Source organism: Symsagittifera roscoffensis, chromosome 1, assembly GCF_963678635.1.
Source record: "Symsagittifera roscoffensis chromosome 1, txSymRosc1.1, whole genome shotgun sequence".
NCBI lineage: Eukaryota > Metazoa > Xenacoelomorpha > Acoela > Convolutidae > Symsagittifera > Symsagittifera roscoffensis.
Window position 1 is genome coordinate 77,029,236 of NC_087062.1, and position 12,452 is coordinate 77,041,687.

The window sequence follows — 12,452 nt, forward strand, 5'->3', positions numbered from 1 at the left end:
AGCTTAGTTTGAGAGCAAACAATCGTAATCGGACTTTGCACCTTGAATTTGGCCTCTAGGGCGAAGAATTGGAAAAAAGAAGAAAGCGCTAAAATTCTGGAAACCCCCCCCCCCCCCGGATTGGGAACCACTCGTCCGATCCTTATGAAAATTGGTGGGTGACTAATAGAGATGACTTTAGCCGGGCATGCAAATTTTCAGACCCCTGGGACCCCTGGGGGGCGAGTGATAATGATTTCCGAAAATGCAATTAGCACTTTTTGTAAACCGGTAACTAATGGTCAGAATGACTTCATATTGCAATATGTTGTAGCCCTAGGCGAGGGAAGTTGACCACTAGGATTTTGAACGCATCCGGTCATTACTTCCGGTTTTACGCCTTATGTAAACAAAACCCCCTTTTTGTTATTTCTTGACCCCTGATGATGCTAGGAGGCTGAAACTTGGGGGGATGGTAGGTTTGGGGAAGACCTATAATGTATCAATGTTTGGACCCAATCCGGCGGCTACGTCGGAAGCTATTAGCACTTGAAAATTGAATAAGGCTATTAACACCTGATAGTAATAATTGACTTGTGATTTTAATGCACCAATGTGAAGGGGGGCCCAACCCAGTAGGGGGACATCTAGCGATCCAATCCTCTCCGGAACTTCCTATGGGGTGAAAATGGAAGTTTTAGGGAAAAATGTTAATTGACCCAATATTTTCGAAAATATGGGAAGGGATGGTCCGATATGAATGAAACTTAGTGAGAATGATCTCCCATCGAAATTAAGACGTTTGGACGCGTTTGACCTCATTTGACCTCGGATGACCTCTAAGAGGTCGTTTGGCATTTTAGACCCCAAGACCCCAGAACCCCCTAAAAAGTAATAAATTAGCATTGTAAGGACCCGTAAAGGGTTACCTACCCACCTGGGGAGGTAAGGGGAGGCCCCTAAATAAAGATTTCTTAGTTTTGACCTTTGTACGCGAGCGAAAGTGATTTTCTGTAATTAGCAAACATTGGGGTCAGCTTAACCCACTCCAGTTGGACTTTCGATAAAACGACAAACAAGTAAAAATACAGCCCCGTGCAAAAATTGGGAACATCTATGGGGGGAAATGGGAATTTCGGGATGAAGATTTTATGAACAGCCCTAGCATATTAAATAAATTCTTGTGGTGTTTTTTCGGATCCAAACGGACACGGCGAAGGGAATTACCCAGCCCTTGGACTTAGGGGAATAAAATTAAAATGACCAAAATGGAAACTTTTCAAGTATCACGGAAGTTAAATTACCGGTTGAGTGAGAACTACCCAATTCATAGGAAAGGGAAAAAGTAAGGAAGAACTAAAATAAAATCATGCAAGGGTTCATTTGTCAAATACGATTGGGAGCTGATTTTGCAGTTGAACCCAATGTTTGCTCAGTATGTCCTGATTAACTGAGTGGCAGCTAGTTAAGTGAATGATATTTAATTAAAGCTGACCTAATGGTTGATTCAGCTGACAAGTCCTGAGTGACCGCTAGTTAAGTAAATGTTAGTAGCGATAGGGAACAGTACAACCACCGAACCGGGAGAGAACAATTGATACTGAGATAGAGTATAGTTGGTTCTCAGTTAGAGAGAGAACAATTTGGGCTACGAGTTGAGGTAGTCGCTTTTTTCTCAAAGTAAAGTGGGAACAAGTTGGAAGACTTGTTAACGTGATTTAGTTAGTTAGTGGATATAAGTTAGGCTATCTAGAGGATAGTGGGATCGTTGTTGAACGATCGATATTGAAAGAAGTTCTCGAGGAGAACGTTAGTTAGTTAGTTACTAGTAAGGCGTTAATTGAACTGCAGTGAGCAGGGGGTTAGTTAATTAATACAAATCGCAGTCCTATTCTTTATTTGAACGACTAATTGATATTTCCGCCATTTAGAGGCTACTCTGTCTTTGGTTATATTTATTTCCTAATTCAGTCTTATTATTGGAATTGTTGTTGCGATCGACTATTGATTGACAAGTGAGATACAGTCGGAAGAGCACAGATCACGGGGCAAGCAGCATAGTAAGATACAGAGAAGCCAACCACCAAATCAACCCTTTTGGGATTGTAAACAGTATTGGGAATCGGTTGCCCCACTGACCCCAGTACTAAAGGGAACATATTGCGGCGGTGCGAAGGACGATAACGAGTGAGAAAGCCGGCCTAGAGATATTGTGAATTCCCCCACGTTTACACCCTCCAAAAATTGAGATTTTGATTTCAATCGAAACGACGGCTTATGGGCACCACCCCTGTTTATGCGGCTATGCACGATTCTTTTCACAAAAGGTTTCGGCCCTGGAAAAAAACAAACGTTGACAAATTTTTGAAACTTTCACTTTTTCTCTCGCAAATGTACAAATTTGATTTCAGTCAAAAGAATGAGCTGTAGAAAGCTCCCCTGTATAGGCCCCCTACGTCAATATTTTTTTATACAAAAATTATTAACACTCGGAAAATTTTGATTTTTTTTTACCGTTTCTCGACTTTTCTCGAAAGTTACACCCCCAAATCTGAGATTTTGATTTAAATTGAATGGACGGTTTATGGAAAACTCTTCTGCCTTAGCGGTTAAAAGCAAATTTTTTTCTACTAAAATTTTTGACCCTAAGAAAAGTCAGTTTGGCCTTTTATCCCTAATCTGTGATTTTTGAATGCGATCGAAAGGAAGGCTTATTGATCGAACAGGTACCTCCAGCTTTAGTTGGGCCCCTAGTATCAACGAGTACTTATTTGATGTTTACTCTCTTGAAACGTGCTTATTTTTGCAGGGCTCGTCAATTCTGGCACGCTGGAAGCACAATAAAAGATTCGGTCTACCTTTTCGGAGGCTTCAAGCATGCCAATGTTCACTCGAGATACGAAGTGTCATCTAGCGAACTGATGAAGGTCTCAATCACACCTAATACATTGCACTCTCTTGCAGCAGAGTCAATTGCCACCTTTATTGTCGCCAGTCACGAGAACTACGAAAATGACACTAGGTGGAATCTACTGAACGAGTTTCTGATGCCGAAAGATATTACTTTTATCCAGAAAACGGCAAAACGCCTATTTTACCTCAAGTGTCACAATGCAAAGCAAGCGTTCAGTACGCCACCCAGTTCAGCTTAAAGCATTATTAATCTTTGCGCTGTCATATTTCTTATAATCTACCGGCAATATACAAGTATAAACTTGCGATTTTTAGTTATCCTAAAAATAAATGGATATGAATTTTGTTTCAGTTAGATATAGTTTTTAGAACCAAATACATTTTGTCCTAGATTCTTTTGTTGTCTAAAAACAAGGGCGGATTTTATTGAGGTGAGGATGGACGAATTTAAAAAAATTTTGGTTTATAAATGTACTATCATAGACAATTTATGAAAATTGAGTTATAACGTGTTTTTTTTTGGTTTCGTTGTTCTTTTAAAGGTTTTGGACTTTCTGTTGGCTATGTTTTTATGTGCCATGGAAGCGCTACATGAATTTTCAAATGAGTTTTCAATAGCCTAATTAACCAATTTGCATAGAACGAAAGTTACTTGCACGCTTTCTCGCTCGAAATCAGATTAGAAAACAAGTTTCCGTTTTTCTCGACTCTTTTGCAAATTTTAGAATGTTTGAATCAGTGGCGGATTTTTGGGAATGGTGCTGGTAACTCACCTGAGGGATTTGACACCCTCACCATCCTAAGCTTACCCCCTTTGTTTCTTTCGTACGATTTCCATGGTTAAATGAGCAATCCTAAGGGTTTTTCTATGGCGCCAATAAATAATATTTTTGAGGGTCTCGAAACAATTAAGAAGCAAAAATTTAAGTTCTGTATCAGTTTTAGTTATACCTTTGCTGTTTACCTTTTGTACGAAAATAATGCCTGTTAGAAGCATTATTATTGAAAGATTATAAATTTTGCATCATTATTGAAAGAATTTTTGCAAGCTTAAGCTATATCGCATGTTGACATGCTTAGAAGGTTTTTCAAATTTCCATTTAATGAATGCTAGGCCCATTGTAAGGTTTTAACCATGATGCCAGCATGAGTGGTGAGGAGGACTAGTGTGTTTTTGGGTTTTTGCCATCCACATTTATATGTTCAGGATTCAGCTAGCGTTTCACTTGGCACATGTTTAGGAAGTCCCCAGGTTGACCTGTTTAAAGGCCATTACCTTGCAAGGATTAAATTGTTTACTCAAATCGAAGTTTTGAAATCTTTTGAAGCGCGAATGTTCAAACTCTACCTTGTTATCAACCCTATGGTGGTGTGCAGTCATGGTGAACTCAGGGATTGCACATCTTGTCTCGAAAAATATTTGCTCAAATCTTCTTGATTTCCCAGATATTTTTTGATTTCCCATTATCTATGTTTTTTTGATAGCTTTTTTTTTCAAAAAGTAACAAAACTGGAAAGTTTCAACTTTATGGTTGGATGTTGTCAAGGTACACTCAGGAGTCAGAGATATGTCGTTTTTTGTCGATTTTTTATTTAAAACTCAGTTTGAAAAAACACTTGCAAAGCCTGAAATTCTCTGCACTATCGTTTGGTACTGTCACGGTTTACTCATGGGTTGCAAATCTTGCCTCAAGTTTTTTTTTGCTCAATTTTTTTGGTTTTTGAGATATGGCGTTTTTTATGTTTTTTGCTCATTATTTTCAAAATTTTTTGTTCAGAATTTTTGAGTGTTAGAAATTTTTGACATTATAATTGAATGATGTTGTGGTACACTGAGAAATTATAAATCTAACCTCAAAATTTTACTGCTCAAGTCCTTATGTTTTTCGAGATGTGGCGTTTTTGCATGATTTTTTCGAATTTTTCTCAAAAACGTAGGTTTTAGAAAAAATAACAAAATTGGAAATTCTCAACCCTATGTTTGGGTGTTGTCGAAGTAAATTTAAGAGTTGCAATGATGGTCGTTGATTTTTACTGCTCAAATTGTTGGGTTTCAGAGGTAGGCAGTTTTTTTCTGTTTTTCTATATAAAACTAATATTTACAATAAATACTAAAAAACGTGAAGTTCTTTACAGGGTACACTCAAGCGTTGCAAATCTGGCCTCCAAAACTAACTGCTCAAATACTATTGGGTTCAGAGATCTGGCGTTTTTAAATTTTTGTTTTTCTTTTTTTCAATAAAGTGATCTTAAAATATAATCAGAATTTGAATTCTCAGTTAATTTTGGTTTCCGAGATTTGGCGTTTTCTGCTATTTTTTGAACCTATATTAGAAAGATACCAATCAAACTTGAATTTATAAGCTCTATTGTGGAGTGTTGTCAGGGTACACACTTGGGTTGCACATCTGCCATATTCTAAACAAACATCCCCGATCACAATCTTAAAACAACCGAGATATGGCGTCGTTTTTTTCTATGATTTGGTGGCGGTTTTTCATAAATGTTTTAGGTGTTAAAGAAAAATTAACACGTTTCAAGTTTTCAACCTCGTTTTATGCTGCTGTCAGGGTAATCTTAAGGGTTGCAAATTTGGTTTTAATTTTTATATTGTACTTGCCGAGATATGAAAGTATTTGAAAAAAAAATTGAAAAAAAAAACATTTGCATTCTGACTACCTTTAAGAGGTCCTCTTTTGTGTTGAAAATTCACTTACACTATGCAATTAGGTATTTTTGGAGATAAACCGTGAAATACATTGCCTTATGGTGGGGGTGATGCCAGTGTACACACAAGAGTTGCAGTTCTGGCCGCTAAGTTTTACTGCTCTGACCGCTGAGATATGGCGTTTCATGATTTTTTAATGTACTTTGAATTTAAAAAAAAAATAACAAAGCTTGAAATTCTCAATTATGTGGTTGGGTATTTTTGGGGTACACTCAGATTTTGAAAATCTTGACTCTAAATTTTACTGCCCAATTTTTTTTCGCTTGCGAGTTGTGATTGAAAAAATCGAAAAAGCCGCTGTATGCTGTGGACATTGTTAAGGGGTCATTTTATGTTAATAATTCTAATACCTGATGTAGTTTCAGAGATATGACCTTTTTGGTGAACTAATAACCTAAAAGTCGACTTTATGAATCATTCAATAAATGATAAAGATAATTTGATGAATGGGCTCACTTTAACTTTACGATTGCTTTAAAAAAATTTTGTATACATTTTGGAAAGTCTTTTCATGCTCAACAGTTTCATTAAGTGGCGAGTCATGTGAAAAATTTCGGTCTGTTCTTGATCGGCTTTAATGCCTTTTTTGTGTCATTTAAGATGGGATTGTTTTGTGTGTGAGTTTCGTTACTAGCGAGCATCTGTCAGTGCCCAAAACGCAAAACTTTTGTCAAAAATTGAATTCTAAAAAGCCTCAGAACCTGCTGGTGAATGACTCGTGCTGAGTAACCGTGAGATAAAATTACAGCTAAGGGTTAATTCAAATTTAAATATATCCAAGAGCAATAAATTTTTGGCCAGTGTTCTCTGTGAAAATTTTTACGACTCCTGTTGGCTTATGACGCCTTTTGGCTTACGACTCATTCTGTTTTACACCCAATTTATTGGCAACACAGCAATAGGCCTATTTATTTATTTTTTTAAAAACCAGAAAAAGATATCGTTTCAAAATGAGTTACTTGAGTCGTTTCAAAATGAGTTACTTGAGTCTATTTTTTTTTGCGAATCTTTAGTTTTTGTGCGTCAGTTTTTTTGCTTCAGTTGGATTACCGAAATCTAAACAGGTCAAAACTACTACTACTACTACTACTACTACTACTACTAGTACTACTACTACTACTACAAATTACTAATGCGATCATTGTCCGTTTTCCCAATGTGGCGGGGTTGGGCATTCGGAAAGTTGGGCATTCTAAGTAGCATTCAAGGTATGATTGCAGGTTCATCGCACGTGCGGTGTAATTTACAAGGTGAGCTCTTGTAAGATAGCCATAGCACAGTTGACCTTAAAAAGTTAACTTTTGTGTTACGCCTCTGGCTGGTTAACTAAAAAAAAGGATAAGCACAGTTGAACATAAAAAGTTAACTTTTGGGTTATACCTCTGGCTGATTAACCAAAAAAATATAACACGACTTTCCTTGCTCTTCGATTAAGCCAGCCTGTGGATTTGAGGCCTAAAGTATTCAGGGTTTGTTTATTACAATAAATCTAGCGTTTTTAGGCCTTCTTGTCGGTCTTTTCTCTGGGACTGAAACATGATCGTCTGTTGATTTCAACGCATGGGCATTTTCTCTTTGGTGAACATGGCCAAACCATTGTAGCCGCGACCGAATTTGTAGCCTGTCCAGATCATCAAGACCTGTCGTTTTAATTACTGCTCGTTGGTAACTGTCTTAAGTGACTCCTGTAATATTACGCAGAGCTTTCTTATCAGATTTCGGAACAGTACATCAGAACTTAATGGAGACAAGCTTCTTAGATGTGACACCTTGTAATTAAGTCTATATCTTTATTCAGCAGCAGAAGAGCAATATTCCGCCATTTCCTCCAGAAATCTGCACTTATGACCAATGATGCACGTATTGCGTCACTTTCAGCGGAAATCATAGCACCCAGATAGCATAATTATTTAACAGTATCCAAGGTTTCAAATTGATTGACCCGTAGAATAGCATTATTTGAGCGATAATTGGAATGATTATTGCATCTTGGACAAACAAAGTTAGCATTGTTTAGGTTTTTTTATTCAGACCACTGCATTTTTATGCACCCTTGATTACAGGAGTTGCAGCGTATTGAATTGGCTCCGACTCTCTTTGAATAACAACCGCATGGATATTTTCCGCTTTTTTGAGAAATTTACTTTTGACCAGAAATAAAATGCTTGGTCTTATCCACGTTAATTGTTAAACCGCGTTTTTGAAATATATCTTTATTTAAAAATAGACTGGGATTCCGTTTCAGCGGATATCACGAGGTCATCTGCATATAGCTGATCCCATGTTAACATGGAACGACAGTATCGCGTAGTCTCTTCCATTACCATTGTAAATAAAAATGGGCCAAGTGCCGATCCTTGATGCACGCCGACTTAATTTTCGAATTAATCACTGCTACCTTGGGGCCGGCGAACACTTGTTTTAGACTCGGTGTACAAACATATTATTAGTCGTACCACTTTTTTTCGGAAGTCTGTTGCCTCAGGGTCCATGGGATCAATTCCCTAGGAACGCGGTCGAAATTTTTTTTTGTGTTCAACGAATATGTGATGCAGGGTTTTTTTCGTTTCCACAAATAGTTCCTTCAATTGTCTAAAAAAACGGCATCGGTCTGCAACCCATAAAGCCAAATTGCTTGTCATCTCTTTACATCAATAGTCTCAGACGTTTTCCTAGAATTTTGTCGAAAGTTTTACAAGCGTGTTCCAGCAATCGGATGCCTCTGTAGGATCCACATTCTAACGGATCGCCTTTTCCTTTGTAAAAAGTAACAGTTTCACTTTCGCTGCAGTTGCAGGTGATTAGAGCAGAGTCCCAGGCTTCCTTGAGTACTTCTTAACGTCAGCAAATCTACAATCACCGAAGTTAGCCCTGTTGGCCCTGAGGTTTTCTTTTTTCATCTCTCTCAGTGCAAGTGGCTTTTCCTGGATAGTAAATTCCTCCAATGGGCAGCCACTGGGGGCATATCTTCAAACGGTTTTGTTTCATTTAAAAGATTGGAGAAGTAGCTTTGCCACTGCAAGAGAACATCTTGGTCAAAAGGAGTTTCCTTCACATTGATGAATTTCGCTCCAACCACATCCTTCTGCTCATTTTTCTCTGCTTGGCAAGACGGAACATTTTCTGTCGTGTCTCGGTTTTTGAGAGATCTTGAAACCATTTCGGACTTGATTCTTTTTAGCCTCAGCAAGTAGCTGTTTCACGACTGTGTTCTGCCTCCGATATATCACCCGATCTTCTTAATTTTCAGACCGCTGCCACTTTTTGAACAACTTTTTTTAAAACTCCTAGCCTATTTTTTCCTTCCACCGCCTTGTTTTTCTTTTACTTACTGGTTTTCCGGTTGTTTCGCCCTAAACGTTTTTCGCTTCTAGAAGTGTTAATTAAACAGTTTCCCAGTTTGCCAGATTTTATCACCTTTAACAGGTCAAAAGTTTTCACGAAAATAAAAAATACACAATGTATAAATGGTGTTTTCGTCTGCCAATTAGTTCGCTGCGTATCGTGCATTGAACATTTTCGTACTTCAAGTTTTGGACTGCGCCAGATACGACCATGCGCGTCTAGGCGGATGGAGTAATCAGTTTTCTGTCAATTTTTACTAATTAGTTGCAAAGTTTGCGAACGGTTTTTTCAGCGTCTGTGTTTTTGTGTTGGTGTACAAAAGCTTTCGACAATTTCCCGCTGCCAAAATTACAAAATTTTGACTTGTAAGACTTTCTCACCTGAGTATATGTGTAGAGATTTAGCACACAATCGGTTATTGAAGGCTTGTTACACATTAATGTCTTTTTTATCCTTAACAACGTGTCAAATTCAATCACTGATTCGTTTCTAATTTCTTCGTAATGAGAAATAGTTCAAGGAGGTGACGTTTGACTCTGAGGTAACGTTCATAATTGAGGGCATCAGCGCATCTGGCTCATGCTCGACCGGAAAACTCGTGTATCTTAACAATATTCGGGTGTCTTAACAATATATTCGGGTGTCTTAACAATATTTTTCACGCTAAAAATAAGAAGCACTAATAATAATCAGAATGGGTTAAGCGATTTTTCATTTTACAACCCTTTAGGCCGTGATTCGATGGACATTAAAAAACGTCAAAGAAACATCAAAGAAAAAACGTCAAAGTATCGAGAAAAATTTCTTTGAAGTTTTTGATTTTTATTATAATTTGGAGCGAGTGAAGCAAGCGAATAATGCGAAAAGCGTTTAAATAAGTTATACACTATTCGGTTTTAGGTGGTAAAACGCAGTCTAACGCGTCCCAGCAGTAAGAAATACAAAAGCAGAAAATGAATAATCTGAAAAAAATTCTTGTTATCAATATAAGTGTTTTTTTTTACGAATCCGCATTTTTTAAACCTAACTCGCAATTACAATTGCTCATTTGGTGGCACTATGCTGCATAGTATTGGCAATTTATCAGCAAGTATTTGTTTGCCTTATTTGTAGCAAGTGTTTTGTCCTCCTTGGCGCAAATGCGTGGAAATGAGAGTCCAGGCTGAAGTAGGCAGGTTTCCGGCGCATAACGAAAATGATTCGTTTCAAGGCAGGTTTTTTTTTTTTTTTTCATTATTTTACTTTAGCCTTCGCTGTTTTTTCACTTGTGTTCGCGAATTGCAGCGTAATCTCTGTGTCAAATTTGTAAAGATAATTGTAGTCATTAAATTTCGGCTTAGAAGTCTTAGTAATATTTGAGTTTATCTGCTCAAACTATGCGCAAAAAAGTGGCTTTGAAAAAATAAATTAATAAAGAAAATATCCTATTTGATTTTTAAAAATATAAAAAATTGACAAAGAAAATCTAAAATAATTCGGGACGGAGCTTTGTGTGCTATTTGCCTAGTAACTGGCAATTCTTGTTGCTAAAAATTGTCTGCGTTTGGAAAACATAATTTCGGCGTTGTCGCCTCCTTGCTTAATTTTGTTATTATAGCGCCGTTTTTTTTATAAACGTCAATAAGTTACTGCCACTTAATAAAACGTGTATCGTAACTCTATAACCATAGCGTGTATCTTAACTTTCAACACATATCGATATAGGTTTTCTGCTTTGTATTAGTTTAAAAAATAATTAATAATTTTAGGCTAAAAATCAAGGTTGCTTTATCAAGAGTTGCATGTGAGTGTTTCGTTTTATTTGTTTTTTAAGAATCCTTTGAATGATGATATAGCGAAACCAAGTTCCAGGCTTCACAGATCTTTTTAATAAAAGATTTGCTTCAAATTTTTTTGTATCCAGTTTTAAACAAGGATAGCCGGTTACTGTGCAAGTAGCACAGAATGTTCCGACCAATCTAAAAAAGATAAATAAATTATTGTTTCAAATTAGTGTCGTTCTTTCGGCGTGCTGTGATAAAGTAATCTGAGCAAAAAAAAAGTAGAGCTTAGGCATTTTCGTCAGTCATTGTAAAATATGCAAATTGGAAAACAATTTTTCAAGACAAATAAAAAAATAAAAAATTCCCAAATTTTTGAAGTTTTTGATTCCTAAGATGAAGTTTAAAACTACAAAAACTAACTTCAATTCATTAAAACTTAATTTTTAAGGCTTAATTTAAGCTTACATATTAAATATGCTAATGTAAGCCTGCTCACTCGCTCGAAATAAGACGTAAAGTCAAAAATTTCAAACCGGTTTTTCTCGACACTGGACTAACGTTTTTGAAATTTTTTAATGTCGTTCAAATCACGACTGAAAGGGCTTTAATATGATATATCACTCAAATCAGTCCGATGATTATTTGTAGAAGCTGATTGTGCGCTGAAAACAAAAAGAAAAAAAACTAAAACACCCGAATACAAAGTTCCTCACCATTTTCAATGGTCGGAACAAAAAGTTACCTTTGTCGAAACATTTTTCCTCTGGTCAAGCCGACTGTTATTTTATATACTTTTGCTGCAAGTATTCAATTTCTTAGTTCGTGTGCATTTTTTGACGTAATAGTTTTTTTGTTTAGAAATGTCAGCTTTAGTTAATTTTGCAATTTTTTAATAATGCGTATGTGTTATGTTCCTCTATGGCTGCATTTAGATCTTAGAATAGCATAATTTCATCGTCTTCAGTTTTGTTTCAGTTTTTCTCTTATGTTTTTTTCCCTGTTATTATTCGCATTTCGTTTTCGAGTGCATAGTTTTTTGTAGAATTTTTCGATGGTGTGCATTATTCTGTATGTTTCACTGTTCTTTTTAATATGATTTTTCTATTTTTTTTGGGTTTTGTCTGATTGAAGTTTTAAATTTTCGAAATGGAAAATTGGAAATTGGCTATAATTTTTCAGAATAACGGGGTGTTCTTGCTAACTTGTCTTATTTAGTTCTTATCTCATTGTATGTGCGTTTTTCTCGAAAATATAAAAAAATCAGATTTCGAAAGGTTTTGGAAAAAACAAACTCCAATTTTATCTGTTCAGGAGTCAGATTTTCCCCTTTTCTCTGCCTTATTTCGCGGCTCCTACAAAGTTAAAATTGTGCTGATTTCTTACTCGGTGTATTGGTTGGTTTTTGTTGGTTTGTGAGTTTTTTTAAATTGTTTGCTCGCCCGCCTTAGTGCAACTTTTATTACCTGAAAGAAAGCTTGTTAGGGTCAAGTTTGTTTTTATACTTGAGCCCTTTGGTCGTGTTTTTTTTGGATTCGATAAAAGTTATAATTGTCTAATTGTCGAGAAAAACGGGTTTAAATTTTATCCTATTTGGGCAAAAATTGGTCAGAAATTTGGTTTTCAGACTTAATTTGATTTTCGTCTAATTTTGTTTTAATTAATCTTAATTAAGCAGCGCGTGAAGTTCTTAATAGCGACCCCTTTCCTCTCTCCTAAAAAATATT

At 36.4% G+C, this 12,452-nt stretch overlaps 1 protein-coding gene across 1 annotated transcript in view; it reads left to right on the plus strand.

The window, feature by feature from the left end:
- Positions 1–3,268, plus strand: part of LOC134849377 (kelch domain-containing protein 1-like) — a 381,010-nt gene extending 377,742 nt beyond the window's left edge. Inside the window, exon 4 of the mRNA XM_063866505.1 lies at positions 2,789–3,268. Coding sequence (XP_063722575.1) covers positions 2,789–3,131 — 343 coding nt within the window. The 3' untranslated portion in view covers positions 3,132–3,268. The remainder of the gene's footprint in view (positions 1–2,788) is intronic.
- Positions 3,269–12,452: the final 9,184 nt, after the last annotated feature.